The sequence below is a fragment of the Mytilus galloprovincialis genome, chromosome 6 (assembly GCF_965363235.1).
Source record: "Mytilus galloprovincialis chromosome 6, xbMytGall1.hap1.1, whole genome shotgun sequence".
NCBI classification, from domain to species: domain Eukaryota; kingdom Metazoa; phylum Mollusca; class Bivalvia; order Mytilida; family Mytilidae; genus Mytilus; species Mytilus galloprovincialis.
The window spans coordinates 4,434,580-4,460,623 of NC_134843.1; the positions used below are offsets into that span (position 1 = coordinate 4,434,580).

Sequence of the window (26,044 nt, forward strand, 5' to 3'; positions counted from 1 at the left end):
GCCCTGACATTGCTTTCCTACTTATTTCAACTCAAATTGTCAGAAATTTTAGAAGAAATTTTCATTTCTTACCGAGGCAAATCTAACAAAATTTATCGGACCACAGATGAATTATCACGTTGTGATTGGTTAAATGCCGTCACGTGGTGACCCCTTATGAGACCGTATGGGGTTAGTAAGTTTCATATGGGGTTCATGACGCGTTAATGGCGACGTCATCTATTAATGTTGTTGTGTTTCATTGTTTATTTTTCAACAAAACGCCGCAGAAAAAGTCCAGTGTCCGATAAATTCGTTATACGGTTAACTACTGACCCCTACGGATCTATAGAGGGTGAATAAAATTCATAGGGGACTCTGCCTCCGGCCTCACCCCCTATGGATCTGTATGGGGTCAGTAGCGAACCATATAACTTATAATAGTTAATTGTAAGATTTTAACCTAAACTGATTTATTTCCACAGAGTTCCACAATTACTTAATAGTCACTGTAGAAAAGGGCCTGAATGCAAGACTTTATAAGCAGGGTATAATAAGCTAAAACACATCTACTTAGCCAGTCAACATATAGAACACAAGTTTGGTCTTTCAGGTTCAACAAAAATACTTGTTTCCATGTACTTGCCCACAAATATATTTCATCATCTAGTATAGTTTAAGCAGGGCTGTGTTCAATATCGTAGCTGCTAAATATATCTAAATAGATTTTGTCTATTGAACTTGTAGCTAGTCTTTAGTTTTTACAGAGATATTGATAGCAGCTACGTAGATGCTACGATATTGAACACAACCCAGGTATTTATTTGCCAGCAGTGTAACCAGGTATTTGAATGTCTACAGTGTCACCAGGTTTTTGGATGTCTACAGTGTAACCAGGTATTTGGATGTCTACAGTGTCACCAGTTGGATGGCTACAGTGTCACCAGGTATTTGGATGTCTACAGTGTAACCAGGTATTTGGATGTCTACAGTGTCACCAGGTATTTCGATGGCTACAGTGTAACCAGGTATTTGGATGTCTACAGTGTCACCAGGTATTTCGATGGCTACAGTGTAACCAGGTATTTGGATGTCTACAGTGCCTACAGTGTAATCAGGTTTTTGCATGTCTACAGTGTCACCAGGTTTTTGGATATCTACAGTGTAACCAGGTATTTGGATGTCTACAGTGTCACCAGGTATTTGGATGTCTACAGTGTCACCAGGTTTTTGGATGTCTACAGTGTAACCAGGTATTTGGATGTCTACAGTGTCACCAGGTATTTGGATGTCTACAGTGTGCATAGTTACTGATTTGGACAGACTCTTTTCAAACTTCTCTAGAAAATGGAAATACAATAACACAAAAAGGAGGTTCAAAGCCAAGTCTGGTGGGATGACCTGGTTTTTTTCTGATCTAGTTTAAATCCATTGCATCAATTATTTTTGAGACAGATGTCCATTTTTTATCTATAAATGAACCGTTGAAAGGCAATTTATTACATCATTTATTTTTTGAGACAAAATGTTGAAAAAAATTATTCAAGTGAAAAACATAAATAACAAATGAGAATATTCTATACCTGCTGATTTAAACATATTCCTTTATAAATATATTTCAGTGTAATTTGAAGGAAAAGCTGTTGCCTATTAAGACTAACAGCTATACTTAATGTAGACCAAGGAACGTTTCATTTTAAAAAAGGATTTCATTTATTTAATGTTCAAATAATGCTACTTTATTTGTAAAAATTACAATGAAAAAAAATCTTGTCATAAAAATCTTTCACCTATGCACATGTGCACCATGGGCAAGAGAAACATGGTTCATTGAAACTTGAAGAACAAAAAATAATTGTAAACCACATGTAAAAGTGTGATGAAAATGCGACATCAACTTTCATTACTGGAATTTAATGACTCTAAGGTTGAACATCTGAAAAATCCTTTTACCTCTTCTTATAAAGTTGAGATATGTCTAAAGGCTTTTTTCTAAGCTAAGACATTTTAAAATATTGTGGTTCAGGGTGTCATAATAAATAAATGTTCACCAGTTAATAAAAGCTTATTTAGACTTGTCCTTTATCATATGAATCACAAACTAAATTGGGTTCCTTGCATTGAGACACAGTTAAAAGGATTGTTGACCCATTTGCAAATAGATTTTTTTTTTAGCATGTTGATGATGGGGCTAATCATTTAAATTTTTGTCCAGTTCTATTTTAGAAATGGTTGTAGCCATTGTAAATGATTGCAGCTGATCAACAAATAACCTGAATTCTTATCACAATATAAGAATCAATAATGTTATATAAGCTAAATGTCTGCATTTTCAATATTTCTTAAAATAAATATGTAATTTAACAGAATTTATAACTTTTAATATAAAAAAAGCCATATTGGTAGATCAGTGGTAATATAAATATAAAATTAAAACTATAATTAAACTAGGAATGTATTTATTAGTTGTTGTCTGACACTTTATTTCTAGTTGATACTAGACACGTACACCTTGCAAACATTCCACACACCTAATATAGTCGACCTTTTGAATATACAGAACTTGAAAAAACAGACCAAAACACAAATGACCAATGAACCATGAAAATGAGGTCAAGGTCAGATTCCATTTAGGGTTTTGTGTTCCATCTACATGTCTAGGACTTTCCTACTATAACAGAAAAAAAAAACAAGTCTCCCAAAGGGTTATTTGTGCTGAAAACTTTTAATTAACACCAAAAGTGAGCATCAAATGTGATATTCATTTAGGGAAAAACTAAATACTGCCCATAACAGCAACATATCGGGTTCATAGTACATCTTATATTTAATAAAATATCATCTCTTTAAAATATAAATCCCAATGTAGAGGTGAACTTCAAATAATATTTTTTGCTACTGTTTTTGTAGATAATTACAGAGAAAACTTACAAAGATTAAACACATACCCTAAACATTATAGTTACACATCAAAACCATCTATTCTCCTTTGAGGTTTGACAAATTGCTTTCCTCCTTTAGTGTACAAATAACATTTGATCCACTGATTTAAATTTTCAATTCTTCCATAAGGAAGTTCCGCAACTGAAGTTAACGTAATTTACATATTAAACAGACTTTTATTTAATGACCGCAGAAAAATGGGAAATTGCGTAATAATTTATCATTTGATAGTATTACAACCTACAACTCAAGTGACTATATACTTATGCATAATCTGGTCCAATTACATTAAATTAGACGAAAAAGATTGTCATATAAAAAACGCTTTGTATTTCAGATTAATTTCCCATATTTTCAAGGAGTAAGAATCTAAAACAACTGAAATTAATAGACATTTTAGATGAATGGTATATAATGGTTATAAAGATTAACACACATATTTTCATAAGTTCATGGCTAATACAGGATTAAGTGAAAGCCATATTTATGTTTTTAATCGGTTTTAATAGTTTTGTGGTAATCAAACCACACATTAACCTCTTATGCTGGAAAATATACAAGACGTATAGTCTACAATGGCAAATTTTCAAAAAAAAAAATCGTTAATCTTTATTATGATAAATTATAATCTAGAGTCTGAAAATTCTTTAATAAAAATTTAATTTTTCAAAACTATTTTAAACTTTTTGTTATAACATAAGATAAATAAAACTTTCTCAATGTTGAGCAAAATTTGAATCAATGTTTATCATTTTGTTCCCAAAATAAATTGAACAGAATTGATGGTTACTTTGCCCCTTCAAAATACCTATTGGCCAAAACACCTTTTTAAGTAACATAATGAAATCATTTCTTCAAACTGTGAAAAAAAGTCCTTTGCTAGAGAATTTTTTTTGTTAGTACAAACTAGTGTTATGTAACAAAAATGTTTGTACAATCCATCATCAATGACCGAATTTCCGTTTCATAAAAAGATCGGTTAAATCTAACACCTAGTTGTCAAGTTCTACCGTATAAAAAGTTTGACGTGCTGCTATAGCTTTGTATACAACAGTGTGATCAAATTCTCGATAGATCTACATTTAGCACAGACTCACTTGTTGTACGTATTTATTGTAGTTGCAGTTTACCTTCCGAGAAAATCTGTATGCATCGTAACCTACGTGCAAACACTATGTCGATTTGACAAAATTTCAAAATGATTCATGATTGTGTTCTATTCTAATGCATAGCAAATTCAATTAATTCATTAGAGCTTGGAAGAAGGTATAAAATTAAAAGAAAAGAAAAGATGAAACTCTATAAATGATTTTCATGTATTATAACATCATGTCATAACATGACGTCATACAAAAGTTTGGCATTTAGATCTGAGGTTATCAATAATAACTCTAAGAAGATATTTTTTTTCCCTTTTTCAGCATATTGTAAAAATAAATTATTTTGTGAAAAGCATACTATTCATTATGTAAATCTATCTAATAAATACTTTATTTAAAGAGGGTAAAAAATCAGTTAGTACAATACTAATCTCCCCTGATGCCCTCTCAATAATTCAAAATATACAATAATATAATATATACATTTACATATATACTTTTTATGCAAAACAAAAGGTGAAAAACATACAGAATAGGTTCATGAACATATTTTGTTAATGTCAGATGTACAAGATAAATATATGGACTTTTATTTAATAGACCCTGTAAGTTTCATCTGATAATTACATTTTTATAGTTTAGAAACAAGAAATTATAAAAACTTTGTTTGAACTGTTCTATCGTTTTTATCTTTTTTATTTGAACGGGACTGTTTCAAAGAACTGTTCCGGAGTATTGAAATGTTTTTTTTTTCATAAAATTTGTTCTCGGACGTGGTATGAAAAGACAATTATTGTCCGATGAACGCAAAGAATATCTTGCATTCACATTTTGGTTATTATTAAACAATTGACAAAGATAATCAGGTGCAAGACTATTTACACACTTATACTCCTTTGTGATATGTGATTCTTGTTTGAAAAGTTAACCATCCTAATTGTTTAAATAAAGTTTTTGATGGTGTGTCATATGATTTGTTAAGAATTATTCTGACTGCCCTTTTTAGCAATTTTAACATTTTTTCCATATTTAGATTACATATTTCAGTCCATATTGTACAACAATAATCAAAAAGAGGAAGTACATATCCATTATAAAATAAACATAAACCTTTTCGTGGAATATAATGCTTTAATTGATTTAGTAAACCTAGTCTAGTACTAATCACAGTACATACTTTGTTTATTTGTTGATTCCATGAAAGACAATCATAGATTATGATGCCAAGTAATTTTTCACTGTTTACATTTTCTAAAAGAATTCCACTATATTCTATCTTTAAAGTATCTTGTATGAAGCTTTCTATGTGAACTAACTAACATTGATTTGTATTTTTTAATATTTAGAATCATATCATTATTTTCACACCATATTTTAAAAGTTGCTATTTCATCATTAAGTTTATCACATATATCATCAACGGAATTTGAAGAGTATTTAAAAGTTGTGTCACCTGCATACAAATCAGGCTTTGTATGATTTAGCTGAAGTGGGAGATCATCAATATATAAAAGAAATAATAAAGGGTCTAGAATACTACCCTGTGGTACACTAAATGTTACTTTTTTTTTCTGAAGATATGTTGTTTATTTTATTACTTTTTGAGACCTGTTTGATAAATATGATTTGATCCATTCAAAAGAAAGAGAATCAAACTTATACATTTTTAATTTTGAAAATAAAATTGAGTGATTTACGATATCTATATAGAAGACTATGTGGTATGGCCTTTGCTCATTGTGGAGGGCAGTACAGTGACCTATAGACAGGCTATAGTTGTTAATTACTGTGTCATTTGCTCTGTGATAAAGACCGTACTTTGACTTATAATGGTTTACTTTTAGAAATTGTTACTTGCATGGAGAGTTGTCTCATTGACACTCATACCACATCTTCTTAAAACTTTATACACAACAAAACCCACCTCTGATCCTTGAGACTGAGGTCTTAATTGTCGATGTTCCACTCCTCGATCACGACTGCGCCACCTACGTAACATACGAGCTGTAGATCGACAGGGACACACAACACAGATAAACACAGCCAGTACGGGCATCAAAACAACAATCACTATAATCACAACTATCTTTGATATAGCTGAAATAACAAAATATTATCATCTTAGACATCTGGAATAATTATAAATCCATCACATACAGACGACAAACATTATTGTCTTCAAAGCAAAACATATATATATATCCCCCCCCCCTTTTATGAAGTACAAATTTTCTGTAGGCTTGTATGCCGACTACAGTAAAGCCACGAAGATACCAAATTTTCTCAATCCATGAAAATTGGTACCCACGAAAATGAATGAATCCACAGTAATGATAGACATGATATTGTAGATCTATTCTAAACTATTCATCAATATAAAATAGCATCGCATAAAAGGATCAGAGCAAGATGTCACAGAACAGCTGATGAAACATCTTGGATGAGTTGTGTCTAGTAAAAGAGCATACTGAATATCATGATTCATTTGTCATATCTTACTAACTCAATGGAATAGAGGGATACATGTAGAGTTGTAGATTCACCTGAGGATTGCCGATTGACTGCAATTGATTTTTAAAAGGAGCAGGATGCCTTGTTATCTTAGGATAGGATCAAGATGACCTACCATAGGTATGTTAGGATTTTAAAATGTACAGTTTCATGAACATTTGATACATCAAATTTTTCAGTTCAGGGGGATTAAATGCAGGAAATACTCAATAGAGTGAAAATCCTTCTGTTGCAAAGTTGACACATCATAGTTTGTAATTGTACTAGGTTTGGTTTACATTATACAAGCTGAGGCAGTCAGTGGGCCCCACTTATGAAAATTTTTTGGATTCGCCACCACTGTAGATCATTGAGCAAATATGCTGCATGTTTTTTCCCTTTCCGGTTCTCAAGAACAAAATGGGTTTTGTCAGATGTACATACCATATATGTATAAACTATCAGTTGATTATCTTTTCTTAAGAGTTATTGAGATTGTTATTTTTCAAGTGGCAACATGTTATACCAGTTGGAGTGCTGGTTTTATTCCACATGCTTCTCTAATAATGTTTTTACTAGTCACTTTAATTATTACAATATGACAGATATCAATGTTTATTTATGAAAACATGAGGTCATATGTGCACTCATAAATTATCAAATTTGAGTACATATGCACTGCCTTGAGAGTGAATAGAAGCCATTCAAATCCATTGGTTTTATGACCCATGTGTCTAGCATTTGTGAATAAGATATTTCACCTCTCTTCTCTGTGTCAAGAAACATTTAGCACCTTAGTCTGAGTTATATCTCCTTTGGAAAGAATGTCACCCAACAATTACCACTCTCAAGTTTGAGCTATATATTTTACTTGGGAAATGATCATCACTTAGATCTCAACATTATACTACGTTTTTCAATGGATTCATTTTGAATGTAATTTCTGAAATCATATTTTTCAAAAATACAGCTTGATGTGTTCTGTTTTATACAAAATTAAAAATGATTACAAGCGACGGTGTCCAATATTCCTAGGCAGGTATCAAAAGTTATATGCTTGAAATGTCAGCTCCTTGTTTTGTTATAGAAAATTTATGGGGACTTTTGTAGTTGTATTTGTTCTTTGTTACTATTTATTGTGATATTAAGGTTTATGACCCCTTCTGTAGCCATTTTTGTACGAAATTTTCAAACTTTAATTGTATCAAAACTACAGATATAATGAACAATAGAGGTAGGCCATTTTGTACATATACCAAGGGGAAACTTGATGCAATGCATAATTATTTACTGTTTCATTGCATTTAATAGAAAAAGAGTACTTTGAGGCAAATAAACCAAGATTTTTATAGAAAATCCACAGCCTTTATTACAGAGATTTTTGTTATAAAATTTGAAACATAGATTACTCACTTGCTTTTCTATGATGTGCTAGTGTTTATTTTTTACAAAAAGTTCTAACCAACCTGTAAATTGCAAAATACCTCGTGCTGAGTCACTAAAGTCGAGCGCACCCTAAAAGGTGTACTTGATTTGGTCTATATTTTAATTTGTTTTAACCAATAACTACAATAATAAACTTGTTTTAAGGATATCAATGCTAGCACTGCATGCAATAATCTTATTTCTATCAGCCATCAAATCGCCAAATATGAGAGTACAAGGAGAAAATTTCCATATGTTTAGCATTGAATCAACACAAGGGTACATAATCCTTAAAAGAAGAAAATTTAAATTTGTTATTTTTACATGTTATCTGGGTGAAATGTTCTATAATCATCAGGTGTTAAAAGATCTTTTAAAAAAAAATAATTAAAAAATGTCACATTATTCATAACTTATGGTGATCATTACAAAAATTTGCAAGCTTTCATTTTTTTTTACCTGAATCATCAAAATTCACCCAGGGACAACAGATGTTATGGGTATTTAAATAATTAATGGTCATTTCCATATAAAAAAACAAATCTTTCATTGGACATTGCTTACAGTTCAAAGAACTGCATAAATTATTGTATGCTAAGTCAAGTTAATGAAATTAACAAGTTTTGCTTTTGTTTGACATATTTGATATGTATCAGCTTTACTATGTGGCTTATCCCTAAATGACCTTGTGACACACTTTTAAAGGTCAAGATATTTTGGCTAGACAGACAATGCTATGCAAATGAGACAAATATAAATACATGTTCATAGTTTATGGAGGGTAGACATTTCTTTTTTTTTTTTTTGTATTAACTGTCTTTCCTTAATGACATGGAAAAAGCATTTATAGTATTTTGCCTTTAGTTGAGAACATTTAAAATCAATCAGTAAGATGAAAGGCAACCCACCTGTCCTACCTGTATCAAATTATGTGGTCTAGTCAAATTTACCTGTGTCCGAAAATCAGATCAATAAAAGATCATGGTCAAACCACAGAACCTTAATATAAATATAATCCATGTGGACGCCTACACAATGTGCAGTTACATAACCCAGGAGGAAACACAAAGTACTATTTTCCTGTTGGTGTAGAATGTGTGTCTCATTTTACTTCTATTATCCATAATATTCATCATACACACATAAATGATTAACTACTTTCAAATATATAAATATGATTTTATCATGAATGATTAATGTCTGACTGACAGATGTCTTCTCTTTACTAGATGTAATCTGTAATGGAAACCAGGTACAACTGGCAGACAGGGAGGAAAGGGAACCTGTTTCAGATGGAAATTGTTCCTTGTTCAACTGAGACCAATTTTAAGGTCAATAAACTGTTTTCATCATGTGAGTTGGAGATCCTCATAATAAGCTGACAACATAGAAAACTAAAAACTGAGCAGCATGAACCCCACAACAAACTGGTGTTGATGTCAGGTGCCTTGGAAGGGTATGCAGATCCTACTCCACATGTGGCACCCATTATGTTGCTCATGTTAGTACAAACTGGGTAATAAATCTAAATCGGTAGGTTACATTTGGGGAAAAAGGGACAGGATTGTAGTTAAGACATGTTGAAAATATATCCACTATCATCTGTGAACAGTCAAATTTGTAAAATTTACGAAGGGATGATTTCAACTTCACAACTTGGAAGCTACCCCTTTGCTTGTAGCTGTAAACCTCATTTATTGCTGATAAACTACTAATTTGGTCAAGCTTAAGAATCTGATTACTGGTATATAATTTCTTCTTAAAGTACAGAAACAATTCATTTTGTAACTTTGTAGTTGGAAACCCTGTACAAAAGTGGTATAATCATTCCTGGACCTATCATATCTATGACTACTCTTATGTCCCCCACCCTTACAACTTATCAAGTTATCATTGTAACTTTACAACTGCTATATATGATTTGAAAGTTTAGGATTCAATAAAGTAGGAACTGCTTTCATCATTTCATCAAGCTACATTTCTGCTTTTGTTTTAGATTAAGGTTGGTTTTAAGTTTTCATCGTCATTACGACACGTTATATTCTATTTTTATCTACCATTTAGTGTCAAAATTAGAAAATATCTATTCTTAAAGTAATTCCAACAAACAAATATGGGATAACCCATTCCCAGCCTCTTCCAATAGCTATACTAACATACTGACAAAGCATTTACACAAACAATGGGTGCAGTTATTGACCAGAAATTCTGTTTTAGACTGACATTATGTAATGAACAGCCCGAAACAACACATTATTACATAACAGCAAATTATGTATGATTTCCGTGGTAATTTGAGGTAAATTAAAGAAGACTGTCATTGGTTAACTTATCCTTAGATCTGTTCAAGTCTAAACCAGATAAAAGACATGAAAACTAGTCTAGTATAGTCCAAACCATCGAAACCTAATATTAAAAACCTCATTTTTTGGCTATACAACCTCACTTTATTTTTATCAGATTCTGTTCAGATATTGTTGGGACTCCAATGTGTTCTAGGAGTTTTAGATTGGAAACATGCTTTATATGGCTTCCCCTTGTAAAGTCAAACATAAACATTGTTTTGCTATTTATCTCTTACTCTCAAATTCCCAACTTCGTTTGTTCAGAATCAAGTAATTTAGTCAAATGGGAAAGAGGGGCAAAAGATACCTGAGGGACATTCCTCATAGATCTAAAAGAAACTGACAACGCCATGGCTAAAAATGAAAAGACAAACAGACAAATAATAGTACAGAAGACACACCATAGAAAACTAAAGACTAAGCAGCCCAGTTGCTGCAGCAAGGTAAGCAGATCCTGCTCCACATGGAAGTCGTCAAAGACTCCTATGTTAGTTATAATTTGATAATAAGATACCAAGTCAGACTCAAGCAAATGGAACTGTGTGTACCATCTAAATGATTTCTAGGTATTCAAATGACTTACTGTCAGTATGGATTCATTTATTTTCAAGGTCATAATTTTTGTTGATATTTGATTCCATGGACTGGTCTTAACAATTTCTGTAAACAAAACTTATGAAAAATTTGTAATGTGTTGAATGTTTGAATATGTGGTTCACTTGTATCCACAGTAATTGCTTTCCAACAAATGATAATGAAATCACAGTACATAGATAGCAAACCAAGTCCAAATACCAGTCTGTGCTGACAACACCAGTTCAAAAGCTTGTTTGAAAAATTTAACAAACGACTATTATATATCTGATATTCTACATGTTTAAATTTTTTTTAAAAGCTACAATACAAATGTCCCATTATTAAACAGCTAATAAATTAAAAAGAAAATTGTGCCCTTGGGCTACACAGTTAGCACGTCATCAGATATGTTTTGATGGATTGTATGTTATTCAAGAATTATATGTTAACAAGTCTCAACTTTATAAAAAAGCATAAGATAGGTGCATATCAGTGTATAACTATGGCATATATATATGTATATACAGTCCAACCTGCTTTAAAGTTAAACTCTATTAAGTTTTTTTGCAGGTTATAATTCAAGTCCTGTTGTAGTATTTTGCACCTCAATTTCAAAGTTAGCACACTTGTCATAATCCAGACAGTTTTCAGAATTTTTCTTTGGTCCCAAGGCTGATCTCTATGTAGAGAAATGACTGTACAAAAGAAGAATGATTGCAATTATCCAATAAAGGAAAACCAGTATTTACACAATAAAAGGTCACCATATGGTCATAACCAACAATCGCCAGTAATAAGAACTGCTATTCATGGTCAGCATACTCAGGACTGTGGTAAGTAGGACTGATATTCATTGTCAGCAAACTCAGGACTGTGGTAAATAGGATTGATATTCATTGTTAGCATACTCAGGACTGTGGTAAATAGGACTGATATTCATTGTCAGCATACTCAGGACTGTGGTAAATAGGATTGATATTCATTGTCAGCATACTCAGGACTGTGGTAAATAGGACTGATATTCATTGTCAGCATACTCAGGACTGTGGTAGATAGGACTGATATTCATTGTCAGCATACTCAGGACTGTGGTAAGTAGGGCTGATATTCATTGTCAGCATACTCAGGACTGTGGTAAATAGGATTGATATTCATTGTCAGCATACTCAGGACTGTGGTAAGTAGGGTTGATATTCATTGTCAGCATACTCAGGACTGTGGTAGATAGGACTGATATTCATTGTCAGCATACTCAGGACTGTGGTAAGTAGGGCTGATATTCATTGTCAGCATACTCAGAACTGTGGTAAGTAGGACTGATATTCATTGTCAGCATACTCAGGACTGTGGTAGATAGGACTGATATTCATTGTCAGCATACTCAGGACTGTGGTAAGTAGGGCTGATATTCATTGTCAGCATACTCAGAACTGTGGTAGATAGGACTGATATTCATTGTCAGCATACTCAGGACTGTGGTAAATAGGCAAATTCTAAAGAGACATGTTAGGGTCTAACTTTAGTCAAAACAAATATAAAGATACATGTAAATGGCAACCATCTGACAACACAATAACCTACAGTATGTTACCAATGTCTGAAGATTCATGTAAATGGCAACCATTCATTTATATATGTTTTATTTTCATAAAATTAAACCAAATTTACTGGTCTGATTCTTTAATCTATTACGTTCTTCCCATATTTAGATTGTATAAATGTCTCCAATGATAAGGGATGGATATAGCAGTTCAATGAACTATAATGCAAATAAATGATGCATGTCTGCTAAGGTGTTAAATTTTCAAACCTTTCCTAAAGGAGATCTCCATGGGAGTTTTACCACAACCTTTTTATGCTTGTTTCTGTATAAGAGTTTGTGTACGTGTAATGATATAGACTGAGAGACTTAATTCCTATTTAGACCACAAAAACCTCAAGGTCAAAGTCAAATTTCACGAACAGACATTTAATGACTAATATGTCTGAAAAATTTCTTCATTTTTCAAAACAACTGTTTCACATGAATTTAAGAAACCACAATTGAAAGGAAGTTAGCTACATCCATGATGGCCGGTACACTAGGCAGAGAAAGTAGGATTCTCTCTAGGGGGTGCCACAGAACTTTGGCAATAAGACTGGCAATCCAGTCAGTCAAGCAGGGTATGAACTAATTGATACACTAGTTAGTCACTGTGGTCTCTTATGGACTTTACTTCATAATTCCTTTTCAAATTCTGACAAGTTAGAAGGATCTGTGCTGGATAGAAATTGACCTTATGCAAGTGAATAAGAATTTGAAAGTCCTTTCATTTGGGGTTAATATTCAACAAATATTGATCAATATTTCAGTGAGATTTTTTTTTAATATAACAACCTCGAGATAACAACTGTCTGAATAAGACTGTATATAAGGTCAGTGAAGTGTTTCAGGACACACTACAAACTGAATGGGTCACTAAACGCCGTAAGAACATAGATTTAGAGAGAGTACACACACTACGAACTGAATGGGACACTAAACTCTGTAAGAACCTGTATTTAGAGAGAGTACGGTAATGACCTACATAACTGGTTCTATATTTATACTATTCTTTACAATTGGAGATTTTTATCTACAAAATCTTATAAACTACTTTGACAAGAAGACAATCTTTATTTAAATACACTGTAGACTGCTCAAGGTCATATTGGTTGAATAAATCGTCTCATGAATAAAAATTCAAAGACAATTTCCTACTGTGTAGATTGATTAAAATAAATATCTTGTCATTCAGCATCAAATTAATCTTCGATTACATCAAGAAAAGTCTTTTTTAGACAGCTTAAAACAGTAGCAAATTATACTGATAATTACTAGAAGGACCCCAGCAAAGGTAATTTTGGAGTATTGCATACAATGCTAAAACAGAAGTAGCTATTATCTGGAATCTAGTTCAAACACATGTGAGCAACATTCTTGTTTAATGGAAGGTGATAAAACAATTTGCATCATTATGTTTTTTTTATGGCACATCAAAAACCCAAATGTAAAAACAGAATTCAATAGTGAATTACATCAGGTCGGTGACCTTACACATTGATATTTTTATTCAGTATAACAATTGTGATCAACATGTAGGCCTCACACAAAGATATGCATCCATTATTGCTTCAGGTGACATTAATGTAAATGTGTAGTTTTGTTTGAAAGGTGAATTAAATAAGGTGACTGTAATACAGGAGTAAAAAAAATCTTTCTAATGGCAATGTTGATATCAGTCTTTTCCTCAACTTGTGGTTTTGTGGGAAAAAAGTATATGCTTTTGATTTAATGATGTACATCCTTCAAAGTTAAGCTGATATTTACTTTTCTCCTATTGATGTGTTTGAGCCTTGACTTTCCTTTAGAATATTTTGTAGTTCGGTATTTTTGTTGTTTGACTTTTTCCTTATGAACAATTTTATGAAGTCCTGAATCCTTTCATCCAAGCATTAATAAAGTGACTGAAACTACAAGATGAGGCTTATAGAAGAAATGGTACCCATGTTACACTGCAGCAGATGTGTATCACGACAAGTAATGTCTCTTTAGTGATGCTTTAAGGATCAATCATTCCAAAAAAACTAAACCTAATACAAACGTTGATAAAGCCATGAACCAACATTAAAGCCAAACTCAGACAAAGAATCCAGCCATAAATAAAGGATCTTCTTCACTCATCCTCAACTCATCAAAAAAATATTAATCAGCTCTGTAATGTATATTTGGATTATAATTAACATGTAACAGACTTGCATCTTGCAACTTCACCAGATATTTTCAATAAAAAGCATTTTTTGGATTTCTTTTGGACGCCTAAGTTAGTATGACTCACAAACAATCCGAAGTGATATTTTCCTAAAGTCTACAATAGGAGCCATTAATGGTATATACAACACATGTCTTTTTGAAGTGATACGAATCAAAAAACCAAAATTGATATAATTACAGGAAAAATTCATCAGACATGGGACATTTTTGTTAGCACTTATCTACGCTTTGGTAACAGTAGAAGAATCAATAGTTGGAATAAGCATGACTGGTTGTCTTTTTAGCGATCTCTGATACAAGCATACATAGCCAGACTGGAGGATGATTACCATCAGACAATTGCCATTATTATTTTCCACAAAAAGACATTACCAGTATGACTGATGAAGATCAAAAGAAGCACTTGGCCAAGCCTAAAAGAGGATTACTAAACCATTCCCAAGGCTTATTGTATTTGTCTGCAGTCCACAAATTAACTTCAAGTCTCTATAGCTCCATATTAAATTTGTCTGCTTTTTGTGATGACACAGATAAAAAAATTAACTATGTTGGCATCATGCAAACAAAGATTTCTGGATAGCAAATTAATTCTGTATTTGCCTACTAATGGAATTAAACATCCCCGCAAAAAATACAGGTTTTTCCAAGTAAATGCATCAACAATAAATAAAAGTCTATGTTCCAAGAGAACAGTTAAAACAACTGTAAGATAATCAACTAGTCATTATAACTCAAGTACAAGTTATTGATGTTTTAATTTTATTTCTAAACACTTTCATTAAACTGAAATCAACCATGCTCAAAACATCAATTAAAGGTCTCATTTAATTGTTGCAGAGAAGTTTTGTTACATCAGCATTTATTTCTATTCATCATCATTGACAAAAGTTATTTGAAGGCGGTTAGGTTTGAAGCAGTAATGTTGTACTAAATGAACAAAAACAGTAATGCTAGGGTTCTTTTTCAAATTGTTGCTTTAAATTATCTTGATTAATAATTATGATTTGTCATAGATCCAACCTTTGTAAGAGATCAAAGAATTGGGATCTGCTTTAATTTTTTCATAGAATAAAGTATTCCCATTATACAATGAATGCATGGAAAACAAAACAAAAACAGATGCAGATCCATAATTTTGGAAGGGGGGAGAGCTGATTGCCACAAACTAGGCAACATCAGATATAGGAATTGTTAAAGGTCTATGCATTGTACAAATATTTAGCTCGAAAAGGGGTCCCCTAAATCCGCCTTTAAGAAATAATGTTTCTTGACAAATCTTATTCTTCCTCTTTTATACTTTGTGTGTGTTACTTGATGTTAGGCCAACTAACAAACAATCTATCTAGTATAGTATTGAACTAACATGCATCTGCATTGAAGTTTGTAAGTCCAATTGTGCTGTCTGAAACTTTTATATCGAAAACTTTTTTAAGTTGTAGATCAAATATGTGACACTTGGTGTCCTGTTTCATTAAGGATTTCATAATTCAGTCTTATTGCTCATTGCTGAATCACGATTTTTTCAAAACTTTTTTATCTGTTTGTTTCAATATCTACGACTTTTCATAAGAAATCTCATTAGAAGATGAAGAAGTCTCAGTTTTATACATCTCCACATTTTTTCTTAGTTCCTAGATTACACCTATTTCTAACATTTATCAATCTATATATTCCCAACACAAACATTAGGTTCAGATGGTTTTAAATCAATATATGCAGGGTGTATATCAAACAATCCACATTCCAGCAGACAGGAATTTCATCCTTTGACTTTTAATGATCACAGACATCTTTACATCAATACAACAGAGAGAACCCACTCACTGAAGAAAACACAAGCTTTGATTTTTTTAATGCAATTTAGTGAATGCAGCTGACATGATATTCATAGAACAATAATATTTCTGACTAAGCAGTTTCAAAATGATTTGTAACTTCTATACTGAAAAGATTTAAAAAAAAATCATGTTAGGAAAATATGTGTACAAAGCAATGATATAAAGATAAATATATTAACGGATATTAAATTTATACCATGCCTATTCTATAATGATGTTAATATACTTAAACTTTATTGATATTAAATTTATACCATGCCTATTCTATAATGATGTTAATATACTTAAACTTTATTGAACATCAGTATTGATAGGAAATACAAAAAAAATTGTTCTGTAAAGAAAGTTTTAGGTTTTCCCCACCAGATCAACTGTTACACATACAGTACTTTTATTTTTAAGTTTTCTTTGTCTTTTACATGAAGTTCATTGTAATAGGGCCTAAAACAGCATCCTTGATGGAGCTACATATACGATAACGGGACCCTTTATTACACATATCACTCAAAATGTTGGCTTGCAGGTGCCCCCCTTTTTTCAAAACTCCTGAATGATTAGACTGCACCTGTTAGGTATAGGAGATTGTCCCCAAACTTTAGTTTAAGTGCACATCTTGTGGAAACTCATATATTGGTCTCGTTTTAGCAGACTTTCTCTAGACCATAGGGGATGATTTGATCAAGGTTAATTTTGTAATATTCCAGGTTAAGTAAGTGAAACAGACAGTAGTACAGCAAGTAAATCTATATTTATAAATATCTAAGCAGTGGGCATATGGCAGAGGTAATTAATTCACAGGTGCACATCTATACTGCCAGATTACACATGTTGCTATGCCAATCAACATTTTTTGTAAATTTTGTAAATTTTCATTTTTTTGTTTATCAGTTTCAAATTAGTGTGTAAAACTTCCTTTTATAGAATTTCATGCATTTGATCTATCAAGTATTGAACCAATGATCTTCTGTACTTCAGGCTAAGCACCCTTCCACAAGACAACAGAGTAGGTTTTATAACATGGAACATGTACTTGTACAGCTTTAGAAAGGTTAAAATACCAGTGTTCTCCCTAGGCCTTTACAGGACCACAGGCCTGCATTGTATAATTTTTAGCCTGGTGCTATCAGTCTTACAGTGATGTTTACTTTTTGCCAGTGGTGCCAAAATTTTCAGTAAAAAAACATTAATCGGTAACGTTTTATACGACTTGATAAAATTTTCTGTGCCGAGTTACTCCCACTCTGGAGCAGATAACTGTGCAATACTAAAACATTGTAATTTGGTTGATGGCAATTTATCACCCATCTCTCTTAAATCAATAGAAGGATCAAAGACTTCTTAGGCTTAAATTAAAATATTGTTTGTTTGCCCTTTACCGACCGACCCTATAAATTTGTTGCGCCTGAAAATCTTTTATTTGTATTTACCAGCAAGATTTTATTTCATTTTATTTTTCCGTTCCTACAAAAAAATCTTATATTCGTATTTCCTGCTCAAACCTTTTTACCGGAATACTCAGGTTTTATCTTTCCCGTATAAGGTCTAGTCCGTTTGGTATCACGTGAGCGTTTGACATGAACACTTGCATTTAGAGTTTCAAAGCATTTGTTTGAAATCGATGTTGAAAACTTTGAAATGATATGACGAACGTTAGTAACTCTGTGTCTTTATACTTGAAGAGTAGGGTTCATTAAAAAAAAGTTTGTCCAATACAAAATTATCAACGTGTGTACAAAATATTTTGTAAACGGACGTTGTATCCTATATGTAGGAATGGCCTTTGGTGATCCGTAGATCAGGATGATTATGTTAATGATGCCTTCAACAAGCATTGATATATTATTTATATCTGACATGAACCAAAGGTCTGTAAAGTTGAGAATATTTGGCAGTAAAATCGTCAAGTTTTTCCATACAGAACATTTATAAATGCGATGAAAAATATGTGACAATTAAGTTTCAAGTCTAGATCTTGTATCATTTTTATTTAAAACCCAGGCACACACATAAATTTTAACACTCTAGGGACTTTTTCTGCTAGTAATGTATGTCTGCCCGGACATATTTTAACAGGACAACTATATCTTACAGAAATCCTTTAGGTCGAGGTCGGCGTACAAGGTATGTAGTACAGAATATTAGTGTAAGTTAAAAAAAGTTCCAGGCATATAAACGTTGAAAATATCCCGCACCGTCCTATATTTTGATATTTGAAAACAAAATAGTAGTGCATATGAATTAATTTTAACATTCATCAGGATAATTTTTTGCAAAACTTCATGGGGTTTTATACTAATAGTCCCAGAAACTTATTAGCAAAAGCATACTTAAACAAAACAATACAGACAAAAATGATGTCATGCAGATTTTGTATCTATTAAATAAAATATTATACCTACCTGCCTACCCATGACAAAAAATGTACCGATATTATACCTACCTGCCTACCCATGACAAAAAATGTACCGAGCTAAGTTATTTTTTGGGAAAGAAAAATAAAATATTTTACCTACCTACCTACCCTGTTTCTAAACATAGGGTCGGAAAAGGGCAAACAAACAATATTTTAATTTAGGCCTTAACATCTTCTTACAGAATATCAAAATATTGTTTAATTAAGGAATGACTGTAATATTTTTTCTGTCTATGAAGAAATAACATAAAAAATTTGGTGCACACTGAATAACGCGCGTAGCAGGTTATTTACAGTGTGCACCACATTTTTTATGTTATTTAGATTAGACAGAAAAAATATTACAGTCATTTCTTATAATTCAATTCTAAATTCCATTTTAAACCCTAGAAAACCATAAAAAAACGTTGATGACGTCACGGTCACATGACTAAATTATGTCTATGGGCTCATAACAAAATAACGTCAGCCAATCAGAAGACGTGTTACATCCAAAATTAAATTATTGTGGGATGCAATAAATTAGCAAACAGGAAATTTAAAGACACACAGGTTGTCATGATTTGGCGGCAATATTTGAAATTGAATTATTTTCAAGATCTGGGTAGAAAAGTACCATTTTTTAAAAATTTGATGAAAATATCCCAAGTGTGGAAAAAATAAGAAAAATTCTCCAAATATTTCCATTAAAGAAGTTGCACATCTTCTACGTGTGTGCAATATTTCTGGACAGTTTCAGGTGTAAGGTTTATGAAAACACAAAGTAGGTACATATAAATTTCACCACCCGCCCACCATACTTTTAATTATATCCTGGTTTTGGTCTCTATTCAACCAGTGCCAAAAATATGTAACAGGATTTAGATATTGCTTTATAGTCAAGTAGCCTTTCTGTACTTGAGAGTCATTTAAGTTAATACTAAATCAAATAAAATGACGTTGCAAATTTTTCTCTGATCAAACAGAATACATAAAGGTATTCATACTGCGCAAAATACTGGAGATGCTTTAATTCTATACAGTATTCTTTTTTTTTGCTGGTTCTCAATACTCTATAATAAGACATGAATATTAAAATGCACTTAAAATTGTAAATCATAACATAGGGGATTAATCTTTTATGATCCTTTGAGTTATTGCTGCATCACTTACTAAAAGTTGGCTGAATGATTCTAGTTCCTTTATGATTAACTGTCTTCAATAGAGTTAAAGTACACATTCCTTCAATTAAAACATGAGAAAATAGATTTCTATCAGATGCAAATTGGGGGAAAAAAGGGGGGGTACATTTCAATTGTTTTTTTGAAAAATCCTGCCAAATAGATCTTCAAATTTGCCATTGCATTGGTTAACCTCAAGATAATTTTTAAAATCAAAGACAGTCAATAGTTGAAACACAGAGAAAATACATTTGTTTTTATCTATGGATTTTATCATACAATTTTCACTATTTTTGTGAACAATTAGCAGCATATTATGTTTGTTGAAGATAAGCTATCTCCACATAAATACTACCTGTAGATAAACAAAATTTGACATATTATGTTACAGATGACAGAAGTGTCCTTGAGAAATTACAATCCAATAACCAGATTTATATGATAATAATGTGTTCTCACATTGCCTATTAAATAATTTGACACAAGGTGGCAGCAATCAAAAAGTAAACAGTCAGATTACAACAGATTGGAACAAAATGGTACAGGGAAGTTATTACCATAAAAAAAAACAATCCTTCTGAATACCCTCTTTCTATGGAACTTTGCTTGGCTTGGTCTTTTTTTCTACATTAGGCTCAATGGAGTCCAGATTAAACAGGATAACAGGTAAACCACTATCTCCACCCTCCCCTCCCCCTCCCCAAGCCCCAAACACACACAACTTTTGTACATAGGGATGAGATTTATTGTAACTTAATAAAAGATTTCAATGTAACCCACACACCCCCCTTTTAGTACATGTAGTCCGATTTATCAAAACAGGATAAGGTTTCCAGATAACCCACAGAAGATGCAGATCCAGGATTTTTGAAAAGAGGGGATGGGTGGATAACGTCTAGTTAATTTAAATTAAGTTCACAAATGTTTAATTTGGACAAATTATCAAATCAATGTTCTATATGACAATATACATTATTCAAAATTTAACTACAGTTTTACTTTGTTCTGTTTTCCTTGTTTCAATTTGCTGACCACAAATTGTGTTTCTTATATTTATTAGTTCTTTTGACATTCTAAATGCACATATTTCACTCAGACTAAAACTTTAAAATGCTTTTAAAAATAAACAATGATTACATTATATATAAACCAATTTACTTAGCTAAATGATTATCTAACTACCTCTATTAAATATCAAACTCAATATTTTGAATCAAAGTAACTATATGTTCAGGTTTGTGACTAAAAATTAATGACTTACTTATTTGTCTGTCTCTAACTAGTAATAATTTCACAATACTCAGGTTATCTTTACATAGGGTTCATGCCTTTACCACCGAGAATAGAATTTCCATGTCCACGTAGAATAAAATATGCAGTCATTCTCTATAAATTTTTAATCACCCCTGTCGATGATATTGTTTGATTGGAACCTTTTTGCACTGTCTATCAATAGTTTAAAGTCTGTAATCCAACTTGAAAAACAAGTGTAACAAAATACTATCAATTTCAAGAGTTTTTGAGTGACTCTTCACACATAGATACACACATTCAAATATCAATTTTTAATTGTTCCATGTAAAAATAAAATTCAACTATCCATTTGTTTTATAATTCTAGTACACCAAAATAAACTCCAACTATCCATTTGTTTTATAATTCTAATACACCTTAGACATTAGACATTAGACATTATTTTATTTTTCCAATCATGGGCCCTTGTCAGGCAAGATACAAAAACATCATAATACAATGATTATATAAACATTAGTGAAATACACAATAAGTAATACACAAATAATAAATTGATAATATGAGTAATGTAGGATATAATTATAGTAAGAGACATTGAGTGCAATGAGGCCAATTTAATATTAAAAGGATATGATATTAAGTTTATTTTAAAATACGGAAACTAAAAAATAGCAAAAATAGAACCGGGAATATAGCCAAATTTTACACCAAAATAAACTCCAACTATCCATTTGTTTTATAATTCTAGTACACCAAGATAAACTTCAACCATCCATTTGTTTTATAATTCTAGTACACCAAGACAAACTTTAACTATCCATTTGTTTTATAATTCTAGTACACCAAGACAAACTTTAACTATTCATTTGTTTTATAATTCTAGTACACCTAGATAAATTTCAACTATCCATTTGTTTTATAATTCTAGTACACCAAGATAAACTTCAACTATCCATTTGTTTTATAATTCTAGTACACCAAGATAAACTTTAACTATCCATTTGTTCTATAATTCTAGTACACCAAGATAAACTTCAACTATCCATTTGTTTTATAATTCTCGTACACCAAGATAATCTAACTTCAACTATCCATTTGTTTTATAATTCTAGTACACCAAGATAAACTTCGACTATTCATTTGTTTTATAATTCTAGTACACCTAGATAAACTTCAACTATCCATTTGTTTTATAATTCTAGTACACCTAGATAAACTTCAACTATCCATCAACTATCCATTTGTTTAATAATTTTAATACACCAAGACAACATTTAACTATAATTCTGGTACACAGGTTCTAAGCTACCCCATCAAAGGGAAAATCAATCACATGTTTCAACTTCCTTAAACTATATTGCTCTCCTTAAAAAAAATTGATTAAAGTATCCATATCCCTTCTTATAGATATAGTATTACAGATATTTCCACATGTAAATTTTTCCTGAAATAATTCCTCACAGTTACCCACATTTATTTTTGATTTATAAAAATAATGTTTCCAACGCCTTGCATATTCTTGAACTTCCTTTAAATTCCAAACACCGTTAATTTATTTCCCAAAATAAACCTTCCCATCAATTCTGTAGTCTAGAGGGTGCAACCATCATTACAATGTAAAGGTTGTCTGTGAGGCTTACAGACAGTCATATCAATTCTAATCAACAGAAAACAAACAATTTCTAGTATCTTACCTATGACCTTCTGGTGATTAAATTGTGGACTCAACCTTTTGTCAAAATTTATCAATTTAGAACAGACTGAATGTGTGTATAATTATGTAAGATGTCTGTGTTAGCCTTCATGTCTTTTCTGTGCTAGATCTGACAGCTGTTTCTCATAGACAAACCAATCATATCCACTTTATAATTATCAACTTTTAATTTTCATGTTATTGGTATTTTTTGACAATCATCAGGACTTGTCCATCTAAATGATACATTTAACATGTCTAGACTGAGTAATTTTATACCAGTATTTTTTTTTTTTTAGACTTCCTGGCTAATTTTTTATTGGACCTATATTATTACCTCATATGGAATTAATTCAGAATTTCATACTAATTTCCATGATAGTTTGGAATAAATCTGTTTTTCTACACTGCTGATGAGAATGACTTGACACAATTATGCTGTAGGATGCTGAGTGCGGAAAAACCCATCTCTGGTACACCTAACACATCAGACATTATAAAGTGTTGTCAAACAGATGCATGTCTAGATACACACCTGTGGTATTTTACCTGACAAGTTATATTTTGTTCAAATCACCTGTAGGTAATGATATAAGTTAAACAGTCATTATTTTAACAAAAACATATCATGTCTTTACACAAACACATCATTTTTTAAATTACAAATTTCTCAGACAGCACACCTTTATGACTGACTTCTTTTTATATGGCTAATTATCTAGCCTGGTGAAATGGTTTTGACTACACAATCGATTATGCACTTTAAGACCAGAAAAATAAGTCTGATTAGTTAGTCAAATAAATTTTAGTATGTCTGACAATATTGTAAAGATGTGTTATTTCTTACAGTTATAATAACTGGGTGTTTACCTAATGCCAAGCTGAGCCAGATAAAGATTAAATGAAACTTAACTTTTTTTTTAATAAAAATTGTCAATTTTTGTTTGAGAAGCAAAGAAAGTATGATTTATTGTAAATGTCTGTTAATGATTGTGGACTGTGTACATTTGTGTGTCAGTCAGTTTAACATTTATGATAGCATGCAGACAGGATCAATATATGGTTTTCCATTGATTAGGAAGTACAGGCTAGGTCAGACAACCTACTGATTTATAGAAAAATCAGTCTATTACAAGGCAGGCCAAACTTACAAGTAAGAAAACTTAAATTAGGCAGGTAAATCTAAAATGTAAGGAAACTAATTAGGCAGGTAAATCTGACTTGTAAGGGAACTATTTAAATTAGGCAGATAAATCAGACATGTAAGGGAACTTATTAGGCAGGTAAATCTTGCATGTAAGGGAATTAGGCAGGTAAATTTGGCATGTAAGGGAACCAATAAGGCAGGTAAATCTAAAATGTAAGGGAACTTATTAGGCAGGTAAATCTAAAATGTAAGGGAACTAATTAGGCAGGTAAATCATACATGTAAGGGAACTTATTAGGCAGGTAAATAATACATGTCAGGGAACTAATTAGGCAGGTAAATCTGACATGTAAAAGAAACAAATTAGGCAAGTTAATCTTGCATGTAAGACAATAAATTAGCAGGTAAATCGTACATGAAAGGAAACTGTAATTAGGTAGGCAAAACTTACATGTAAGGAAACTAATTAGGCAGGTAAAACTTACATGTAAGGCAACAAATTAGCAGGTAAATCATTAATTAAAGGAAACTACTTAGGCAGGTAAAACACAGATTGCAGATCCATTTAATAGGAACTGATTTGGTAGGCATATCCTTAAACAGATTGCAGTTCTATGTAATGGGAACTGATAAGTTGGCAAGTACTAAAAAACATAAGTATGAAACTGATTACACAGAAAAATCTCTTAAACTAAGCCTAACAGACAAGATTTAAATCAAATTTAAAGAATACAAAATAATGCAAAACAAAATATAATAAAACCTGTTATAAGAATTTAAAGAGGAAGCATTATGAGATTTGTACGATTTTCTTGTACTTTTGTTTAGAAGCTATAGACTTCCAGACATATTACTGATTGAAAGGATTAGGAAATAAATTGTAAAACTTTTTCCATAATTGGCAAGGATTATCAACTAAACACCTCAAGTGCTGAAATAAGGCACACCAGTTAATGGGAAGCTACGATCATACAACCAGAGACAAACATTTTGTTAAATGAGTATTACAGAAGCATATCAGGTCATTGATTTCGTCTGAGAATGGTCGCATTTTTGACTTGGCTGGATTAAATATAAAACATAAAGGCTTAGGAGCATTGACATGTGAAATTATAGTGGATGTATTAAAAATGACAAGAGATCTAGCTGCAGTGTCTGACTGTCCTATAATAGTTGTTATATGAATCATTGGATAATGAGAATAAAGTTATTATGGGAAGACTGATGAAACAATGTTACGTAATAATATATCTCAACTATTGTGTTAGTACTTTATCAGTTTGTCAGAAATGCTCAAACACATTAACAGCATTTTATAACAATTTCCCTAAGGTTTCTAACACAAAAAAGGCACTGCACTTGGCTTTGAAATGACACCAACATTTATAAAAAGTAGAGAATCCCCTAAGACAGCTGTCAAAATATAGGTTAACACCATATCAGACAGTTTTGTATTGGCTTTGAAGAACAAATTATCCTTATCTTCAGCATCAGATAAGGTTAATCCAGTACATGTTTTGAAGGCAATAAAAAATATCTGTTGCTTACATCACTTTTAAAAGTGGGGCTATACTGCAATCACCTGGTCTTTCAAAAATACTTTATTCAGACTTCTCACTGGAACTAGGGAGCAGAATTACTTCATATGACAGCGACAAATAGTAGAAAAATTAATAATACGAAAAATATAGAAAAACAGAAACTTCCTAAATGGTATAGTGGAAGCATGCTTGATTCTTGTTTTAGTCTAACAGTAGCATACATTAGGATACCATTCTGAAGCTAATCAAATTTAAACATGACAGACTCACTTTTGCAGATAAAAATTCCAAATGTGACAACAGCTATTCAATGTTGATTAAATGATGAGGAAGGACTAGCTGACATT

At 31.7% G+C, this 26,044-nt stretch overlaps 1 protein-coding gene across 3 annotated transcripts in view; it reads right to left on the bottom strand.

Annotated features, from left to right (window-relative positions):
* Positions 1 to 26,044, bottom strand: part of LOC143078753 (uncharacterized) — a 90,289-nt gene that overhangs the window by 12,105 nt on the left and 52,140 nt on the right. For 2 of the 3 annotated variants that reach the window (XM_076253706.1, XM_076253705.1), the window contains one exon: positions 5,947 to 6,119. In XM_076253706.1, the coding sequence (XP_076109821.1) occupies positions 5,947 to 6,119 (173 nt within the window). Of the gene's footprint in view, positions 1 to 5,946; positions 6,120 to 21,323; positions 21,538 to 26,044 lie in introns of all 3 variants that reach the window. The other variant, XR_012979260.1, reaches the window with a different exon arrangement.